The 22,600-nt window shown below is 39.8% G+C and overlaps 1 protein-coding gene across 1 annotated transcript in view; it reads right to left on the bottom strand.

Annotated features, from left to right (window-relative positions):
• Window positions 1-18,616, bottom strand: part of ap1ar (adaptor related protein complex 1 associated regulatory protein) — a 102,185-nt gene extending 83,569 nt beyond the window's left edge. The window contains exon 1 of the mRNA XM_041184645.1: window positions 18,310-18,616. Within this exon, the coding sequence (XP_041040579.1) occupies window positions 18,310-18,443 (134 nt within the window). The 5' untranslated portion in view covers window positions 18,444-18,616. The remainder of the gene's footprint in view (window positions 1-18,309) is intronic.
• Window positions 18,617-22,600: the final 3,984 nt, after the last annotated feature.

Genomic DNA, 22,600 nt, shown 5'->3' with positions numbered 1-22,600 from the left:
GAAAACATGGTGTCACATGTTAAAATGACAATTTCTGGGACACCTGGCAGTTCAACATGGCCAACCACCCCAACTGCAAAGAGGTTGCTGGAAGGGGTTGGGGGCAACATGAGATAAGAAAGAGAGAGAGAGAGAGAGAGAGAGGAAAAAAAACTTTCTACTCAGTGCCAACTAAATTCAGAGTCAACATTAGTCAGAAAAATTTATTTAGCCATATTACTTTATATTAAATTTTAGGAGAAGGACACCCAGGTTACAACTAGTTACGGTTAATTTTAGGACCAGTATCAGGAGATTGTTTTTTGTGAAAAAGGGACGTTATTCCAGAGTTGTAGAGGAAAAAAACTCAGATCATTTAGGAAACAATTAGTCAGATGCGACTGCAAAATTACTTTTGGATCTTTCTGGTTTGATGAATTCAGAAGGGCTGAATGAGCTTCAACTATAGGGCAGCTCCTTTTCTTCAGAAACAGGACATGAACTGAACAAAATGTGGAAACATTCCTGAATGCTAGTTTATTACAGATGATATGCTGCATTATAAAAAAATCAGTTTTAGAATATCAATGGAAATAGAGAAAGCATCAGCAAATCTACAGGGAACAGAAATTGTTGACAACTTCTAAAATATGCAAATTGGAAGAGCTGAAAGAGGAATCTAATTTTCAGCTATACAAGTGTTCATTTTTTTTTATTTCCTTTCTACAGATATTCTTATGATCTTATGAAGCAAATCTATTACATTGTCAATTATTTGTAATTTAAACGAAACAGTTACACAGCTGCTTCTGAAGCTTCTGGCAATTGCATGCCTAGGTGAACTGAGTCTTATAGATCAATAAAGTCTTTGGGTTGTGCTGTACTTGATGTCAGTGTCCTTTGGCCTGAGGACATAAATTAACCACACTCCATAGGATTGCTGTCTGGTTATTCCTGGAGATGTGTGCAACTGCAGATCTAGAGTGAGATCTTCATTTAGTGACTGCCCTTTACAGTTGAAAAGCCTACCGCCTTTCACTGTCTAAGTACACACATAGAATCTGTACATGGTCAAAGTCCTGGATGGCTGCTAGCACCCATGGATTCATAATCTAGCAATAGTCATCTTAAAGATAATTCAAAGTGCCATTTAGCTCTTTTTTTTAAAATACAAAATTCCCACTGGCGATGACAAGATTGGATGAACACTAGCCTACAGCCACCACTGCTACTCCATTAAACATGACCTGCTTAGTCAGTTATGTCTGCCCAAAGGAAGAAAATATATCATAAGTCTGTCATAGGATTTCTCAGAGGGAAAATAAAAAAAGAAATGAGTCTGAAATTACATTATGTAATAATATTATATTAAGTGTAAATACATACATGCACACACATGTACATGTTAATCCCAAGGGAGTTCAAAAAATATTCTTTCATGGGATGCGGGCATTGCTAGCAACGCAGCAAGTGTTGCCCATCCCTAACTGCTCTCGAGAATATGGCAGTGTGTAAATTCTGGAAATGATGTGGCTTTTAGAATTTGTTCTAACAACAGAGGGGTTGCAGCGCCACTTCAGCAGTAAGTGATACCAATATATCTTTACCCATTTATTAAAACGTACTGGTGGCATGGCAACATTACCAATTCAATAATCATCTTACAAACACAAAGTGGATCTGTCGTAACATTGCTCAAGGCAAGGCTGACTGAGTGCTTGACAAGTTGTGGATGATTATACGTTGACTAGGGCAGGAGTTTCTCCGGGGGTGGTTTTCGAAAGGTTTCAGAAATTAAAATTGCTTAGAAAAAAGAAAGCAATTAATGTAAAATAGATTAAGTGGCTGAGAGAATTTGTATAGAAATTGAAACAATGTACTGGTATTTGAAAAATTACATGAAATTGTACTCTTGTTTTCCTTTGTAATTGGAAGTGGTTATTACAAAAGGTGAATGAATTAAAATAAAAGACCGTGAATTTTTTATTCCATCCATCCATCAAATGTTTGCACTCTTTCCCATAGCCAACTTCCTGGAGGGGCTATCTTGGATTTGGGGGAATAAGAAAAATTTTGAAAAAAAAAACTGATGCAAGGCTGGGAAGTTGATTTAATTGAGCCATCCCTAAACTGATTCAACTTTTCCAGATAACTAAAATTCCTGTATTTCAATCCATAAACCATAACAACGTTGCATGTCAAAAGCACACATATTCCTAATATCGAGCATCATGGGTATGGTTTTTGCCATCAGTGGCGAGCACCATTCATTACATTTGCACGTGCCCAAAGGTTATGAGTTTTTGTACAGGAGATTCGAATAAGTGTGACATCCGGAACTTGTGCGAATGCACCAAGGAGCTGTGAATAAGATCATAAGATGTAGGAGCAGAAGTCTGCTCCACCATTCAATGAGATCATGGCTGATCTGATAATTCTCAACTCCACTTTCCTGCCTTTTCTCCATAGCCCTCGATTCCCTTACTGATTAAAAATCTGCCTAGCTCAGCCTTGGATATACTTAACGACCCAGCCTCTACAGCCCTCTGCGGTAAAGAATTCCACAGATTCACTACCCTCAGAGAAGAAATTCCTCCTCATCTCTGTTTTAAATGGGCAATCCCTTACTCTGAGATTATGCCCTCTGGTCCTAGACTCTCCCACAAGGGGAAACAACCTCTCAGCATCTACCCTGTCAAGCCCCTAAGAATCTTATAGGTTTCAATAAGGTTGCCTCTTATTCTTCTCAACTCCAATGAGTATGGGCCCAACCCACAACTTCTCATCTTAAGAAAATCCTCCATACCCAAGGTCAATGTAGTGAACCTTCTCTGGACTGCCTCCAATGCCAGTATATCTTTCCTTAGACAAGGGAACAAAATTGTTCACAGTATTCATGGTGTGGTCGAACTAGTGCCTTCTATCTAGTGTTAGCATGACTTCCTTGTTTTTTTATACTCCATTCCCTTTGAAATAAAGGCCAATATTTCATTTCCCTGCATATTACCTGAACTTGTATCCTAGCTTTTGTGATCCATATATGAGGACACCCAAATCCCTCTGTGCTGCAGCCTTCTGCAGTCCTTCTCCGTTTAAATAATATTCAGCTCCTCTATTTTTCCTGCCAAAATGCATAACCTCACATTTTCCCACATTATATCCCATCTGCCAAGTTTTTGCCCACTTAACCTGTCTATATTCCTTCGTAGACTCTGCCACCCTCACCACTTGCCTTCCCATCTATTTTTGTTTCAGCTGCAAACTTGGGAACAGTACATTCATTTCCCTCATCCAAGTCATTGAAATATATTGTAAATAATTATAGCCCCTGCACTGATCCCTATGGCAATCCACTACTTACAGGTTGCCACCTTGAAAATTCCCCTCTTATCCCCAATCTCTGGTCTTCTATTAGTTAGCCAATCTTCTATCCATGCTAATATACTACCCAGAACACCATGGGCTCTTATTTCGTTAAGTAGCCTTATGTGCATTACCTTATCGCATGCTTTTTGGAAATCCAAATATATTACATCTACTGGTTCCCCTTTATCTATCCTGCTTGTTACCTCCGCAAACAATTCTAATCAATTTGTCAGGCATGATTTCCCCTTCATGAAGCCATGTTGACTCTGATTATATTCTGCATTTCTAAAAATGCACTGCTATTAACATCCTTTATAATAGGCTAACATTTTCCCAACGACGGGTGTTAAGCTAAGTGGCCTATAGTTAACATAAGCTTGTTTTTTTTTGTCTCCCTTCCTTTTTCAATAAGGGTGTTACATTGACAGTTTTCCAGTCCTCTGGGATTTTTCCAGAATCTAAGAAATCTTGGAAGATTACTACCAGTGCATCCACTATCTCTGTAGCTATTTCCTTTAATATCCTAGCATGCAACCCATCAGGTCCAGGGGACTCATCGGCCTTTAGCCCCATTAGTTTCCCTAGTACTTTTTTTCTAGTGACAATTATGGTGTTAATTCCACCCCCCCAACCCCAACATTTTGCCCCTAGATTACTTAGTATTTTTAGAATGCTATTAGTGTCTTCTACCGTTAAGACTGAAGCAAAGTATTTATTCAGCCCCTCTGCCACTTCCTGGTTCCCCATTATTATTTCCCCAGCCTCATTCTCTATGTTCACTTTGGCCTCTCTCTTGCTTTTTATATTTTTAAAGAAGCTCTTACTGTCTGTTTTTATATTACTTGCTAGTTTACCCTCAAAGTTTATTTTCTCCCTCTATTTCTTTTTGTTTTGAGTATCTTTTGTTGATTTTTTAAAAACTTTTCCAATCCTCTGGCTTACCACTAATCTTTGCCACTTTTTATGTTTTTCTTTCAATTTGATACCATCCTTAACTTCCTTGGATAACCATGGTTGGTTTATCCCCTTCCTAGAATCCTTCTTCCTCACTGGAATATACTTTTGTTATGTATCATGAACTATTTTCTTAAACATCTGCCATTGTTCATCAACCACCAGAAAAGCTAAACTCCTTTCCCAGTCCACTCCAGCCACCTCTGCCCTCATTTCTTTGTAATTACCCTTATTTAAGTTTAGCACAGTTGTTTCCGACCCAAGTTTCTCACTCTCAAACTGAATGCTAAACTCTACCATGTTATGTCATTATTTCCGAGGGTATTTTTTACTCTGAGATCATTTATTAAACCTGCCTCATTACACATTACCAGATCCAAAATAGCCTGATCCCTGTTTGGATCCACAACATATTGTTCTAGGAAACTGTCCCGAATAATCTCCATGAATTCTTCCTGGTGGCTACCTCTGCCAATTTGGTTTTCCCAATCTACATGAAGATTAAAGTTACCCATGTATTGCCTTTGTTACATGCCCTCATTATCTCCTGATTTATTCTCTGTCCTCAGTATAGCTACTAAAGACTACTCCCACCAGCGTCTTCTTCCCCTTGTTATTTCTTACTTCCACTTTTATGGATTCTCCATCTTCCAATCCAAGATCATTTCTTGCTATTGTACTTATTCCATCTCGTACTAACAAAGCTACTCCACTATCCTTTCCTTCCTGCCTGCCTTTTCGAAAAGTTACATACCCCTGAATATTTAGTTTCCAGCTTTGATCTCCTTGTAACCATGTCTCCATAATGGCTATAAGATCATACCCATTAACCTGTAATTGTGCTGTTAATTCATTTATTTTCTTCCAAATACTACATGCATTTAAGAGCCATTAATTTTGCCTTTTTAACATTTTTTTCCCCTTTTGACCCTATTTGCTGCTTTTTTCTAATGTTAGTACACACTGTCCCATCCTGTCTCACACTGGATATCATTACCCAAATTGTATCTCCTTAATCAGATTGAAGAATCGTTAATGAGCAGCGCAAAGTCTAAACTAGAAAGTCTCAGTTAGAATATTGAATTCAATGTCAAATCAAGTACGAAAGGCAAAATAAGAGTGAAAGAATAACTGGAGTGAAAGAGAAAGACAGAAGAAAAAGTAAAATTATTTATTTTTCCATATTCCTTCAGATTTTAATCACTGTTGGGAATGAGACTCTAAGGGTGTAAAAAATATTTTTCAGTGTCGGAAAAGTTATTTGGCGGTAATTAAGACCTAACATACCTTTAAAAGAGTAAATACACAGAAATAGACAAGCCTTAACTTTCCCTGGTGAGTTTACTCTAATGAAGCAAGTACAGAAACTTCGCATCTTTCAAAGTATCTGAATGGTCAACAGACAGCCGGGTGCAGTTTTCGAAAAGCATTTGGAAGAGGAGTCTTGGACAGAAACTTCCAGATTCCATTCACGGAATGAGGGCATTGCTGGCAAGGCCAACATTTATTGCCCATTCCTCATCACCCTTGAGAAGGTGCTGGCGAGCCACCTTCTTGAATACAATTAAGTGGCTTGCCAGGCCATTTCAGAGAGTAGTTAAGAATTAATCACGTGGTTGTGGCTCTGGCATTGCACATCGGCCAAACCAATAAGGACAGCAGATTTCCTTCCCGAAAGGAACATGAGATGGTTTTAATGACAATTAGGCAGTTTCGTGGTCACTATTACTGAAAACAGCTTTTATACCAGGTTTATTTGATTAATAAAATTTAAATTCTCCAATGGTCATGGTGGGATTTGAATATATGTTACCAAATCATAAATTCAAGCTTCTGGATTACTAGCCTCGTACCATAACCACTAGGCTATTGTACACTGCATGGAAACCCCACGTGAAAGGCAAGCATAATGATGCGAACATATGAATTTGGAGCAGGAGTAGGCCACTTGGCCCCTCGAGCCTACTCCACATTCAATAAAATCATGGCTGATAGGATTATAACCCCAACTCCACATTCCCGCCTACCCCCAATAACCTTTCACCCCTGGCTCAAGAATCCATCTATCTCTGCCTTAAAAATATTCAGAGACTCTGCTTCCACCACCTTTTCAGGAAGCGAATTCCAGAGACTCATGACCTTCAGGGAAACAATTTCTCCTCATCCCTATCTTTAATGGTGGCCTCTTATTTTTAACAGTGGCCCCTGGTTCTTCAATCTCCCACAAGAGGAAATATCTGCTCCACATCCACCTTATCAAGACCCCTCAGGATGTTATATGTTTCAATCAAGTGGCCTCTTATTCTTCTAAAATCCAGCAGGTACATACCTAATCTGTTTAATCTTTCATCTAGGTATTCATTTATCCATCTAGGTATTTCACCTACCCATTCCAGGTATTAGTCCTGTAAACCTCTCTGAACTGCTTCCAATGCATTTACATCCTTCCTTAAATAAGGAGACCAATACTGTACACAGCAGTCCAAATGTGGGCTCACCAATGCCTGTATAACTGAAACGTAACCTCTCTCCCTACTCAATTCCCCTCACAATAAACAATAACATTTGATTAGCTTTCCTAATTATTTGCTGTACCTTTATACTAACCTTTTGTGATTCATGCATTAGGACACTCAGGTCCCCCTGCATCTCAGAGCTCTGCAATCCCACACCATTTAGATAATAAGCTTATTTTTTACTCTTCCTGCCAGAATGGACAATTTCACATTTTCTCACATTATACTCCATCTGCCAGATCTTTGCCCACTCACTTAACCTATCTATACCCCTTTGTAGCATCCTTATGTCCTCTTCACAACTTACTTTCCCACCTACCTTGGTATCATCTGCAAATTTAACAGCCATACCTTCAGTCCCTTCATCCAAGTCATTTACAAAAATTGCAAAAAAAAAACTGAGGCCACAGTATTGATCCCTGTGGCACACCACTTGTTATATCTTGCCAGCCAGAAAAAGACCCATTTATGCCTTTTCTATTTCCTGTTATTTAGCCAATTTTCCATCCATGCCAATATGTTACCTCAACACCATGAGCTTTTATTTTCCACAACCACCTTGGATGTGGTGTCTTACTAAATGCCTTTTGGAAATCTAAGTATAATATATCTACTGGTTCTCCTTTATCCACAACACATGTTATTTCTTCAAATAGCTGCAATAAATTGGTTAAACATGATTTCCATTTCACAAAACCATGTTGACTCTGCCTGATTACCCTGAATTTTTTTTAAGTGCCCTGCTGTAATGTCTTCAATAATCGCTTCTAACATTTTCCCTGTGACAGATGTTAAGTTAACTGGCTTGTAGTTTCCTGCTTTCTGTCTCCCTCCCTTTTTGAATAAAGGAGTTACATTCACTAGTTTTCCAATCTAATGGAACCTTTCCCGAATCTAGGGAATTTTGGAAAATTAAAACCAACGCATTAACTGTCTCACTAGCCACTTCTTTTACGACCCTAGGATGAAGTCCATCAGGACCTGGGAGCCTGTCAGCCCACAGCTCCAGCAATTTGCTCAGTACCACTTCCCTGGTCATTGTAATTTTCGAGTTTCTTTCCTCCCTCCCTTCCATTGCCTGATTTACAGTTATTTCTGGGGTGTTACTTGCATCTTCTATAGTGAAGATGAATGCAAAATATCTGTTCAATTCATCTGCCGTTTCCTCATTTTCCATTACTAATTCCCCAGACTTACTTTCTATAGGACCAACGCTCACTTTGTTAACTCTTTTTAAAAAATAGCTATAGATCAGCATGCACAATCTAATGCATTAAAATTAACACCCAACTCAACAACTTGCATTTATATAGTGCCTTTAACATAATAAAAGCAACTCAAGGATTAATTAACAACATTTGATACTGAGCCACTTATGGAGATAATAGGGCAGATGATCAAAAGTTCAACCAAAGAGGTAGCTTTCAAGGAGCATCATAGAGGAGGAGAAAGGTGGAAAGGCAAGAAGTTTATGGAGGGAATTCCAAAGCTTCGGGCCTAGATAGCTGAAAGGATGGCAGCCAATTCGGGGCAAAAAATAAGAGGCAAGAATTGGGGAAATGTAGAAATCTTACAGGATTGTAGGGCAGGAGGTTGTATAATGTTTGGGAGGGGCAATGTCACGAAGGATTTGAAAACAAAAATGAGAACCTTTTTAAAAAAAAGAGGCATTGCCATGCCAGGAGACAATGTAGGTCAGTTAAGTATAAGGCTGATGAGTGAACGAGGCCTGATGCAGGATAGGATCAAAGTTGCAGAGCTTTGCATGAGTTCAGGATTGCAGAGGATGCGAATTGAGGCGCCAGGAGAAAATATGACAAGGAAAAGTCCTCAAACTGTAATCAACTAATCCTAGTAAAGTACATATATTTTCAGCAATTATAGAAAAAAATTTGGTTAATGTATCTATAAAATTAATTTTCTAATTTTATTTGTTTGACAAAATCAGAGCCAATCGAGGATTGACAACTTCCAGAAAGATAAACAGAATTCGGTCTCAGGTCTTTCATCAGATCAGTTTCCCCTGGCGTTGTTCAAAATAATTCTCATAACATGTATATCAATAATTAGTCAGGCAAAACTCTTTTTTTCCTTATCACTAGTGTCCAAAGTAGTACATAATACTATAGCTGTTGAAGTATAAATCTGGAGATGATCTTTAGTACCTATATTTCAGAATCCACAAACTGACAGTAGAATTTGCAATATTGCACTTATTTAAATAGTCCAGTTAGGGTTTCACGCTGATAAATAAACAGAACAGCCAGGACTTATTAGAAATTTGTCAGAAGCTCACCAATTGCTTTGTGGAACTCAGTGAAATAATCAATAAAATTAATCACAAAGCCCACTTCCACTGTTATTTTACAACTGAATGTCCTTTACAGCTGTTAGTTTTAACTTATGAACAGGCTAGTACAAAGCTGGGCTGGCAGAATTAAACAAAAAAGAACATTTCAGGTACCAAAGGAAATTTTCTAACTGAAAGCCTAGGTGTGACAACAATCAGCTGGTAACCTCAGCAGCAGGGTATAACAAACTGGGTCATCAGCAAACCTCTATTCCTTCAGTGTGCTATAAACATTACAAATGTGTAGCAAGAAAATCAAAGGTGAGGATTCACCTGCTTTCCAAATCTTAGGTGCTTTAGTGTTGGTTACTTCTCAAGAACATTTTTAATTAGACTGACGTATATTTCATAATTACACACGTGGAGTTCATCGAACTACACAACAGTTTATATCCTAGATGGCATGCTAGTGATTTGCCTCCAGGGGTTTGGCTATCCTACTTGCCAAAACAATCAGAACACATCAAAATGCAGGAGAGATGGCAGACATAGCCATCAATGTGGGGGGGAGATAGGTGAAACCTAATTATACTCTCAATGTCCCATCTGAAATGAGAAACTCATGCCTGCACCTTTCCATAGAGCAGGGCATTAGTGAACTATCATTGTTCTCTACATGTAACTCTGAAGCAGTTTTTTTTTAATATTTCAATATTATCTTGATCATTTTCATATCATACAGCCACTTAAGAGATGGTTTAATATCACAATAAAAGTACGTGGTATATTTTGACTTTGCAGTCACTGAATACTGTTACAATTTGCTTTGCTTAGATACAACAATGCACACTTATTGCTAATTACATGGAAGTGAAACAATGAACTGGAATTTGCACAGAAAGTAATGACATGTGAACGACATGTTATTGTTAAGATGAAAATCAGTCAGTAGCCCATTACAAGAACGATATTCCATGAATTGTGAATTGCCACAAGTTGCTTCATGACCACAGCATCTAGTCCCTTAACCTCCGTATGTGTTTCATGAAGTTGTGGCACTTGCTCATTAATTTCCCATTAAGCTCACCACAAAGTAATTAATAATGCAAATAATCCTTTAATGATGTGGTAACTGGAAATGGCTGCCAATCAACCTACCAGGCTCAAAAAAATGAACAATTTAAATTGTGGCTTTTCATTCCTTAAAGCAGTGCATTGTTAATAGTGCCATATTTGTGTTTCAAAAATTACAAAATTTTATTTCTCTTTTGGTCTTTTATTCTCTTTCTCCAAACCAGATATTTCTTTCCCACTTTATTTCTCCTTGTATTTGATTTGGCATTCACCCACTCTAATTCACCCTCCTTCTCATTGCATCGCTTATTTTTCAATCCTTAAATCTCACTGGTTAGACATACACTGTTGGTCTCCTTTACCGAGGTCTCAGGTGCCCCCTTGCCCTATTCACACTGATCAGCTCGCACTTACAGGACAAAAGATGAACTTAAAGGAACAGGAAAGAGTCAAACTAACTGTATGTCCCACTCCAGCAAATTCTAGTCCAAGAAGAATTCATTTCTACACAGCAGCCTGTGATGAACTTAACACTTACTAATTGTACCTTTACACAGGATTATGCAACTATTGGCTTCATGACTTGTGAAAGTAGTAATTCCTGGGGTAGAAATAGCTAGCTGAATGTAGTACTCATTCCAATTTTTAAGGTATTGTCATCAGGTCTTGAGGTCATAGGACATATTAGGAAGCACAAAATATACTTTTTACAGCTGCAGTTTTCACACTTTATAAAAAAAACTTTGTTCTGCTGCTTATGTTCACACATGTTGCACATAATTTTACAATGGATAACAGTGTAAATCATTATTACAGTCTTGAAGCATTGCATAAACCACTTTCAAGTGCAGGTGGCCTCTTCATTCATGGGGTAGACTATTATTTGTCATCCCTGTGCCTCTTTAATTGTTGTGAATTTAAAAAGGTCAACTCTGTTTGTGATGAAAGGCACCTATTATCGAAATAAAAATAATGCAACCATACTAGCAACATCCTTCAGATGGAAAACGCTACAAGCACATAGAAAGAACACACTTGCAACTATATTGTGCTTTATCCTGTCCTCAAAGTTGCAAAGGACTGAAAATCTAGAACAACTGAAGAAGTCATACGGACTCGAAATGTTAATTCTGTTTCTCGCTCCACAGATGCTGCTAGACCTGCTGAGTTTTTCCAACATTTTCTGTTTTTATTTCAGATTTCCAGCATCCACAGTATATTGCTTTTAACAAATGACGTGGTTTGTTTCTCTTCCTGTCTTATTGTTCTACGTTGTAGCGGGTTGTCTTTGCTTTTCCTTCCAGGCTACATCCCTATGATCCTTTGGATGGATTCAATGATGCTACTGCTATGCCACCACATTGACTGCTTGTGGCATGTTGCTACAACAGCATTAGTTTACAGGATTAAATTGGTAAAATTGTGTATGAGGTGACACACAACCTGATACCACAAGACAGTTTGGGGGCAATTGGGTTGTAATTCTCCTCTGCTCAGTCTATGATAGTGATTGAAACCAGCAAGTTAAAAACTTTGCAAAGTACGGTGGGGCTGCTGGCTTCAGGCAAACATGTTACAGAAGCAACTGATCTGTTATTACAGTCAATACTTGATTTTTCACAAAGGACAAACAACCTGGCACAGCTTAATCTGCTAATTATTGTGGGCTAACATCCTCCCCTGGCTTCACCAATAGATGCCCTCATTTTTCTGCCTGCTGCCTAGCTGCAGATCACTCTGATCCAAGCTGAAGTGTTAACCATGTGGCCTTCGGCATCCTTCCCTCATGAGGCAAGACACAGTTACCTCATCACAGATAGGGTGCAGTCTTGAACTACAATGCCCTGATAAGAGCATTAACATGCTGCGCGAATGGAATAACTATTCAAATTAACACTGCGCTGTTAGCCCAGTTTCTCATCTGCCTCACGGTCTCTCACATTGGTTCCCTGTGCCATAACTCTCCTAGTCCTGAGTGGCACTGCCCAGATATTCCTAGAGAGCGGTATATCGAGTGGCACACTGCAAAGAACTTGCTGCTGCTCCGCACACTTTTGCTGTGCTTGAAGTTGAAGCAGCTGGGTTCCCCGTTGTGCAAGGATTGGTAGTCTGACTCTGTAGGCTCCTCATCTGACTGTGACGATTTAGTTGCATGCTGGCTTTCTTCTTCTAGCCTATCCTCCCTCGCAGAAAGTACAGTGGTCACGACTTCATCCACTTGATCATTTCTTAATAAAACCTTAAGTAACATGGATATGAAACTCCAACTTCCTTTATTCCATATTAAAATGACAGAGAACAGAAAATTCTGGAAAAACTCAGCAGGTCTAGCAGCATCTGTGGAGCGAGAAACAGAGTTAATGTTTTGAGCCTGTATGACCCTTCCAAACATGAAAGAGATCATAAATTGTTGAAATCAAACCGTACTTTCTGCTTATTTAAAAATACTCAATCCTCATCCTTGTGGAATCTCACACCCATTATTGCATGGACCCACTACCATTAATGAAATAAGGAAGCAGTGGACAGTCTGTCTCTCCATCCTGGATTTATAACAAAGAGAGTACCATCAAAACTCATTATACCTGCAAAGGCGCTAAAAGCTACCTTCAATCTCCTAAAGTGAACAATGGATTTTGACCAGAGACTTAGAAACTGATTGATAATCTGAAACTGACTCAGCAATGGCAACACCATCTGAGCTCCTTTGGCCTTTAGAAAGTTTTAATGTTGCATTCTTGGGCTCCCAGGGAAGTCTGCTGTTAACATCCAGCCTGTCAACACCAAAGCAGGACTCCAGGCTGATAACAAAACCTGCCTCCTTGAAGCCTAGTTCCCTGGAAGATTCCTGCCATTGCCTGTACAGCAGACCAAGTCTTTTGTATACTAACCTCATCTTGCTGTATCGTCACCAACTTTAAAGGAATTCAGCAACTCCTACTTTCAGCTAGGTGAGTCCACCTGAACTTTAACTCCTATGTGAAGGAACCCTCACTGGACTCTGACATTCTGGACTTCTATATCCCTATCTTTTTTTTTTTCTGTTTTAAGTTGTTCCTAGTTGTAAACTCTTTTCTTTCCTATCTCTTATGTGCTTGTCTGATTTAACCCTAAAGAGAGCTTGCCGCAAATCACTAAAACTGACTTCACAAACAGACGGTTTGGAGAAACATGCCACAGTCTACTTCAAAAATTAAAACACCTCTGTTTACAGAAAGACAGTGAGAAAAATAAGAGTTCAGTTTGCCTTTCTTCCCTGTCCATAACAATGTGCAGGTGGAATTTGATACCACCAATGTCACCAACAATTCTTACAATTCAGGTATCCACAAGAAACTTGGTTTGTGCTCTGTGCAAAAGTTTGTTCCCATAAGCACTGCAATTCTTATCAACCAAAGTCTGACCTACATTGGCTCCCAGTCTAGCAAAGGCTTGATTGATGTCAACTCCCTAAAGGGCCCACTCCCTCCACGTCAACTGCTCCAGCTCTACAATTATCCGAGGTCTCTTCACTCCTCCAATTCCGGCTTCTTGCCATTCTCGATTTTCGTCAGTCCACCATTGGCTTTCTGCAGCTTGGGCCCTGTCCTCTGGAAATCCCACCCCAAACAACTTCGCCTCTTTCCTCCTTTAAAGACACTGCTAAAAGTCTATTTGTCTCGCCTATTCTAATGTTTCCTTGGTTCTATGGTTTTCTGTCAGACTATGCTGCTGTGATACACTTTGGGGTATTTTATTATGGCAAATTGCTATATAAATGCAACTTACATGCAAAGTAGTCAATAGTGCAGCTCCACAAGGGGAACATAAATCATTTATACTGATAAACTGTAACAGAAAATCCTAATCAGAACTGCTCCACTACTGCTGGCCATGCCTTCAGTTACCTATGCTCCAAGCTCTGGAATTCCCTCCTGACACCACTCTATCTCTCTACCTCACTCCCCTCCTTGTTAAAACCTTTCTCTTTGACCAAGCTTTTGGTCATCTGACCTGATATTTTCCTTTGTCATTCAGGTGTTAAACTTTGTTTTGTAATGTTTCTGTAAAGTACCTTGAGATGTTTTGTTATGTTTATGTAGCACCTTTAACACAAGTTGATATTGAAATGTGAAGTACCTAGTACTATCCTAGTCTCAACTGATAAGCAACATTGACAGGCTCCATGTCTTAGGTTACAGGAATCATGAATCAGTCTTCATAAATAAAATTAACCAGCATTTCAAATGTCACTAGGTAACAGTGAGATTCTGATATCTTACCAATACTTTAAGCCATTTTGGGAATAGCATCTCAAATAATTAATTCCTGTAATTTGGAATAGTGCCTGAGAGAAGACACTTGTAATTAAACATCTGTATTTGTGAATGATTCCACGAGCTTCATCTTAATTACTGAGGTGTCAGCTTTGAATCAGTGATAACTCTCTCACCTGAGTCAGAACTTGGGGTTCAAGTCCCACTCTAGAGACTTAAGAACTCAATCTAGACTGACACTTCAGAGCAATAATGAGGAAATGCTGCACTGTTGGAGATGCCATTTTTCTGATGGAGACAGTAAACAAAGGCACCACCTGCCTCTTTAGGACAGTTGCAAAATGGCCTCCACATTCACATACACAACAATTGTAATTATACTTTAAAGGTAATGCATTAGCTGAAAAGAGCTTTAGGATATCCTGAGAATGTGACAAGCTACTATATAAATGCAAGTTGTTTTTTTCTTATCTGATGAAAGGTCACAGACCTAAAACGTTAACTCTGTTCTGTTCTCCTTCCACAGATGCTGCCAGACTTGCTGAGTATTTCCAGCATTTTCTGTTTTTAATTCAGTTCTCCAGTGTCTGCAGATTTTATTTTTTTTCTCTATTTTGAATTGTATACTTTTCTATAGCATTAGAGCCTGCTCCTTTACTGCAACAATCTGGAAGGAGGCATCGAAAGAATTGTCCACAAGTTCACAAACGACAAGGCTATATTGGGGTACACAGAACTTAAATGAAAAAAATAGGTTTCAGGCAGAAATTGAAAGAAAGAGGCAGACTTGCATTAATATAATGTCTTTCGTGACCACTGGGCAATCCAAAGTGCTTCACAGCCAAGGAAGTACTTTTGAAAGTGTAGTCACTTTGTAAAGTAGGAAATGGCAGTCAATTACACAGCAAGCTCTCACAAAAAAACAATGTGATAATGACCAGATAATCTTTATCTATTCTTTGAGATAGGGCCAATGGATCTTTTACACCCATCAAGGAAATTTAATTGAGGGGCTTTAAAATAATGAAAGATTAGGCTCAGTCCAAGAGGACATACAATTAGGTTGATAGATCACAAAGGAGGAGTGGAGATAAGTGTAAATTGCAAAACCATAGAACTAAGTTACATGTTAGAAGTACTGCCTTTCGCAGTCATTGACCTGTACTCCCTCCATCCTCAATTAAGTACCACCTATTGTATTCTTAAGGTGTACACTTTTCTCTCAACCAATGTAATATACTTTAAATTTGTTGGTGTTAAATCTAATTTACCTACTTCAATAGAATATTTTGTTGCATCGTTAGCATATATTCCTTCCTGATTTTAATGGTGTCAACTTTTTAAGAATTTGGTTTTGTTGCCCATTTGATATAGATTAGAAAGCAGGGTTCAAGTGTCAATGTCTTGTCAATGGCATTGCTCTGGTGTGTTAACATCAATGACATTGCTAAGGGATGCAGGTGATGGGTATTTGAAAAAATTGGGGATAGCTGGGACACTGAGTGTGGTTAATGAGTGTTGACACTGAACAAATCCAATTAAGGAAAGACTCTGTGTCTTAGTTTTAACTTTACCAGCCAGCGTTGAGTCTGTTAACACCAACCACTGGCTCCCTGAGACTCTAATCAACATTCCACTTTTTACAAGTACTCTGATTCCTACATTTTCAAAATAACTTTTTATCCAGTCCCATGATGTACCTCACATTCCTATGATTTTAGTTAAAATAATAAAGTAGGATATTTTTTGGATGGAGAGAGACTGGGAAATGTTTGCATTCAGAGGGACTTGGGTGTCCTTGTACATGAATCACAAAATTAACATTCAGGTACAACAAGCAATTAGGAAGGCAAATAGTATGTTCATTTTTTTTAACAAAGGGATTGAGTACAAAAGTAAAGAAGTCTTACTACAATTATATTGGTGAGGCCACACCTGGAGTACTGTATGCCGTTTTAGTCTCCTTATCTAAGGAAGAGAATGCAACAAAGGGTCACTAGACTGGTTCCTGGTATGAGGGGATTGGCCTATGAGAAGAAAGACAAGGCCTATATTCCCTGGGGTTTAGAAGAATGAGAGGTAATCCCATTGAAACATAAAATTCTTAAGCGGTTTGACAGGGTAAATGCTGAGAAAATGTTATCCCTTGGCTGGGGAATCTAGAACAGTGTCAAATTCTTAGAATAAGGAGTTTCCTGCTTGGAACCGAAATGAGAAGAAAATTTCTTCATTCAAAATCTTTAAAATTCTTTACCCCATTATACTCAGTGAGTACATCCAAGATAGAGATCGATAGCTGTTTAGATATGAGGGGGATTAAGGGATGTTGGAATATTATGAGAGGGTGAAGAGGGTTCAAAGGTCCAAATGGCCTAAGCCAGCTTCCATTTCTTAATCTATCATATTGTTTACATTAAAAATACAATGAATTCAACATTTACTTCAAGGATCTGCATTCAAATCTAACAGATTAAATGCTTAAATTCTCCTATTCCACCTCTACTGACTACGTAACCCTCCAATCACAAACTCACAGAACATTCCTGGCCATAATAAGTAATTTTTCAAAGATTGGTTCACAAAAAGAAAATGGAAATGTCATGGTACAGAGCATCCATCAGAAAGATATGGTGGTACAGAGTGTGGTTTACTCTATACCTAATCTGTGCTACTAAATCTAAGCATGATTAATACTGGCAGGGAAAGAAAGAGAGACGACAAAGACAATGGATCAGATTCATTCCTTTCTCTGGCTATTGCATCATGAACTTAGATATAAAATTATCCAACTTGAGTAAAAGTGCAATCATTTAATGGATTGATGAGTTTTTAATCAAGTGATGTGGAAATGTTATGGCAATGCTACAAGCAATGAGTCCACTGTGATGCCATTGCACAGGTTGCACCTGAATTGCCCAGATCAGCAATATAAGTCATCTGTATACAGTACCAAGATACATGGGTCTTGAACAGTCAATGATGTCAGAGGTTTAATCATTTATATTAATCTTTACAAACTTGTTTTTTTTTGGAGGGGGGAGACCAACAGGACTCAGCTAGACAATCAGATCTCCAAATGTAAAAAAATGTGTACCCCTCCCCATTACTAAGAACAGAATGTTGGCAATTTTGAGAATGTTTTTAGTTCCCACCCACTCTTCCCATAAGAAAGGGTGGACTGCATCCTTGATAACCAATAGATTAAAACATTTCTCAACTTACTTCTAACTGCACTGGCAAGTGCAATGTGTCACTGTATTCTCCTGAACATAAGTCACACAGCAACCTCTCTAAATGTACGAAGAATTGTTCTGAACAATTTTAAAATGCCTCCACATTTTATCCATTCATTCAATGAATCTATAACTACTGATCAATGGGCACAGGAGGGGCAATTTCTTCTTGGCTTTTAAACGGTTCTAAATTCTAAACTTACAGATAAACTAAAGTAAAAGGAGAAGGTCATGTGAATTTCCAAAGTGAGAGATGATGGGCAGACATTTGTTGTGAAGTGACATCATCTTGTATTGAAGCAGAGCGTTATTTAAATGGTGGGAGAGGTTGAGGAGAGAGCTACACCCCTCCCAGTATGGTATGGCAAAGATTTAGCATTACAAGCACAAGGACCTCGGCGACAAAGTATAAAAACTGCATTTTTTTGAAAAGAAATAAGTAGCTTTAATCAACAGCACACCTTTCAATGCCTGACCACCGGAACTACAAAAAATTAGCCAGGCATGCACAAAATAATTTAACTATTAAACGGCTGTGCTTCACAAACTGGCTGCGTATTCATTGAAAAAAAATCCGTGCCGCAGGAATAAAACACAAGAGCTAAATTAGCTTCATTCTGAACAATGATTTAAAGACTCACCCTCCACCTCGCTGGATCCTGTTGGCCTCTTTCCTAAACAACAGAACGCACTGAGTCCAGCAGTTCCCCATGGCACATGCTCTTCGGTCAGCAACAAGACACGGGACTAGGAGGAAGTGCAAGCCCGCATCCATAGGACAAGCCCATCCGCCTGGCTTTACAACAGCGGAAGACTTGAAAGAAACTCAGCGCCAGCGAAGCACTGCTGCAGACCCCAGGACTGCCGCACGCGCCTGCCCATCACCGGCTCGCGCAAGCTCTTCCGGCAGCCCGGGGAGACGTCCGGCGCCATCAACATAGCCACGCCCCCTCCTCCTTCTCCTCCTTCGCAGCTGCTGTTGTTCCTCCTCCCAGCTCCAACCTGCCTCGCGCTCCCTCTCGTGGCATGCGCGTGGCTGTAACAACCCGCATGCGCCGAGCGGCATCGCATTTCCTCACTCCTCTCCAGCTTGTGCGGTGGATAGGCAGTCAGAGGGGCCGTGGATCGGGGGTCATTCTCCTTTACAGCTGTTTTCAGGGTTTTACAAGCATGTTAATTCACTGGAGGTCTAAATAATGTGAGCATGCAGAACAAAAAGCACGGGAAAAGATCGAATTTAAAGGAAGAAGCGGGGGTTCGTCTTTGGGGATTTTCTGCAGTTGCGATCTAGGAATGTGTGCTGCAGAGGGTGAGGGACATTTCTGACTTGTTCGAAAGGACTTGGAGGGTGAGGTGGCAGAACCATGGTGCATGCAGGAAGCAGCAAGTCGCGGGGGGGAAATGCATAGGGGAGAGACCTGCTGAGGGATAATGAGCTGAGCTTTTTCTGTTTTTATTGAAGTTTTATTAATATAGCTGAAAATGGGATTATCACAAAAAATAAGCATTTAACTAAGTAGTTCAACACCTGTGAGTAACCTGATTTCAAATGGTAGAAAGTGACTTTTTAAAACCAGGCAGAATCATTTACAGGGTTCCGAAGAAATCATATTGGACTCGAAACGTTAACTCTGTTTCTCTATCCACAGATGCTGCCAGACCTGCTGAGTTTTTCCAGCATTTTCTGTTTTCGTTTCAGATCTCCAGCATCCACAGTATTTTGCTTTTATGTTAGAATCATTTACGAGTGTAATCAGTGTACATTAGGCAATTTCTCAGTAAATTATTTTTTAATGTTACAAACTTTTAAAATAAATGAGCTTTATTTGAAGAATCTTCTCGAAGGGCCACAAACAGGCACAATCAGAAGAAACCCGCCAAGCTTATTATTTTGATCAGGTGTGTGGCCAGTTTTGTGTGGATGGTCAGCTTCTAGCACAATGCTTTTTAAAAAATAAAGTAAAATACTGGAAATACTTAGGTCAGGCAACATCTGTGGGGAGAGTAACAAGGTAACGATTTAAGGCTGTTATAGATTGCAGAAAAATGATTTAAACTATTTTATTCAAAAAAGCTAGGAGCTAATTGTTAAGTGACTATATATCTTGGGGTGCTACATCTTACTAATATTTTCCAAGAAAATCTTGAGAACCCCACGAGTTTCCTCGTAAACGAGGCTGGAGATGCGTTTAATGCCCCCATGACGACCAAGGTGGCGAATGGTGGGTTTAGTGATTCCCTGGATATTATCTCGGAGGACTTTCCGGTGCTGTTTGGTACCCCCTTTAGCGAGACCTTTACCGCCTCTGCCTCTACTGGACATCACCCATGGAGACAAAGTCTTGTAATCAATGCTACATCTTACTGCTGCACTGGAGTCACATGCCAAGTAACAATGTCTCAATTTATCAGTCCACCAGCCACATGGAGAACTGTAAGAAATGCACTCAATGAAGCTCCTGCATTTGAGTCCGAAGTGTGACTATTTCTAACTTATGGGAACCAGAAGACATGACACACTTGACATAAGTTGTACTAAAAGTTCTGCGATCTTTTATACTAGTTTGGCTGAGTTCAGGTGAATTGTGCTATCTTAAACAGTGCAAAGCAGTGGAAATGTTATCTCTTCAAGTACCTTCGCTGACATTCCTTATTTTTAAGTAATTACTATGTTCACTTTACCCACCCACCTTATGTTTTTACTAGTTTAAAGTCCATTCAACAGTCCTATATATTCTTTTTGCCAGAATCTTTGTCGTAACAGCGCATGGCTTGGGTAGTACCCTGGAAATTACCAGCCATGAGGTCTTGCTTTTCAATTTAGCTTCAATTTAGCCTCCTGGACTCAACATTGAGTTCAAAATTTCAGATCATAACCTCTGCCCCATTTTATTTTTGGAAGGCAGCAGTTGATGATTCTGCTTTTCGCATTTACGCCTCCTCGAGATACATCTTTTGTTTCTTGTCCCATTATCATTTCCTTTTTTCCTTACAATATCATTCTTTTTGTCATTTCTCCTGCCTTCTGCACTATCACAGACCCGTTGTTCTTTCCTTCCTTACAAGGGGGGTTCTCCTTCTACAGATGTTGTCAGACTTGCTGAGTATTCCCAACATTTTCTGTTTTTATTTCAGATTTCCAGTATCTGCAGTACTTTGCTCTTTTAATAAAACTTCAGTAGTTTCCCATCTTAAATGCATAATTGAACATTTTTTAATGCAAGGAAAGATAAATAAACAAATGGTGTTCTATTACACTGCCAGATTATGCTGGTTCATGGAGAATTTTTTGGGTCGGATTATTCAACTTGAGTTGGGAAACTGTCACCAGGACTATTTCCGGGTCTCGATTCATCTGGGCGGGGGTCCGTTAACGGCTCCCAATTTTCATGGAGGCAGACTGTGATTTGGCGGCCAATTAGTGCTGTAGGGCGGGAATGGAGGTCAAACACATTTAAACAGAATACGACAGCCATTTTATTGAGAGACTGGATGCAGTAGTGATGAGAGAGGGAATGCAGATGGCTGACAGGAAAGAGTTGCCCCTTGTCATGCCAATGATGATCTGGAGACCTCCTTGAGGCAGTAAGGAAGGGTAGGGAGGCCATCTTTCTGGAGGCTGGAAGGAGAAGGTAAGCTTCGCAAACCAACCAGGCATAAGTTGAGTTTTCTGAGAGCAATAGCAGTTGAATTGTGGTCAGAAGGAAATGGGTCCAGTGCTAGAAAAGCTTCAATGACTTTTTTGCTCTGGCAAGGTGAGTACAACACAAGCTTCTCAGGACTGGCCTCTGGGTATTCAAACTCCAGCAGTCACTCCAGTTGAGGAGCCTGAGGGCACATGCTGCTCCTGACATAGGAGGAGTGTATGCCCAGGATACTAACTGACCTTTCAGCAAGGCTCAGAGGCCGAGCACTGTTGAGGACTTGCCAGCACTGATGAATGCAACTTCTTATGTCAATCAGCCATTGAAATAGACCGTAAGAGGCCAGCAGTGCCTTATCTCTGTCCCTCTTTGTCCTTGCAGGAGAAAAGATCTCTCAATGTTTGAGAAAGAATTCTGACAGGAGGAGGAGTGCCCCATCTGCATGTTGCCACTGCCATGGAGGGGGGAATGCATGGAAATTGTCAAGATGGCCCTGAAGGACCTCGGGAAGATGAGATGGACATTCCTGCTGGAGAGGGTGAAAGGATATTACAATCTGCATATGAAAGGGGTGAAGTGCACTCCAGATCATCGATCAGCAAGCCAAAGACACAGCTGCATTGGGAAGCCTCAGTACTGCAAAGGCTCCCACTCTCCAATGCTTGTTCTCATGATCTGTTTTCATGTCTCACACAGATTCTGATGTGGAGGGGAAGGGCAGGTTCCTGTGTCTGTGCATGGGCAAGCACTGCAAGCAGAGACAGCAGATCAAGCACCGTCACACCTTACAAGTTCACCCTTCACCAGCCTAGATACATTCAGCTTGGTGGGTTTTGTGCATGCTTGGATAGGGTGGCCCTGGGTGATGAACATGTCACTGGGTGATGAACAGGAGAAGGTGAGAAAGGCAGAGGCAGTTTTTGGCAGTCCCTCTCAGGATAAAGAACAGACACGTTTCCTGAACAACTGGGCACAAATGCAGGACCTCAGGAGTCTCAAACAAGGAGGCTGTTTAGATCAGAAGCAAAAGATATGTACCCACAGGGGGAGACAATGGCATAGTTGTAATGTCACTGAAACAGAGGCCTAGGCTAATGCCCTGTGGTCATATGTTCAAATCCGATCATGACAGTTGATGGAATTTAAATTAGATTAATTAACAAACCTGGAAGTGAAAGCTAATCTCAGTAATGATGCCATGAAGCTATCAACGATTGTCATAAAAACCCATCTATTTCCGCTTTAGGGAAGGAAATCTGCTATCCTTGCCAGTCTGGCTTACATGTGA

The sequence above is a fragment of the Carcharodon carcharias genome, chromosome 1 (assembly GCF_017639515.1).
Source record: "Carcharodon carcharias isolate sCarCar2 chromosome 1, sCarCar2.pri, whole genome shotgun sequence".
Taxonomy (NCBI): Eukaryota; Metazoa; Chordata; class Chondrichthyes; order Lamniformes; family Lamnidae; genus Carcharodon; species Carcharodon carcharias.
Note: the sequence above shows the minus strand (reverse complement) of the source record. Positions and strands in the feature narration are given on the sequence as shown.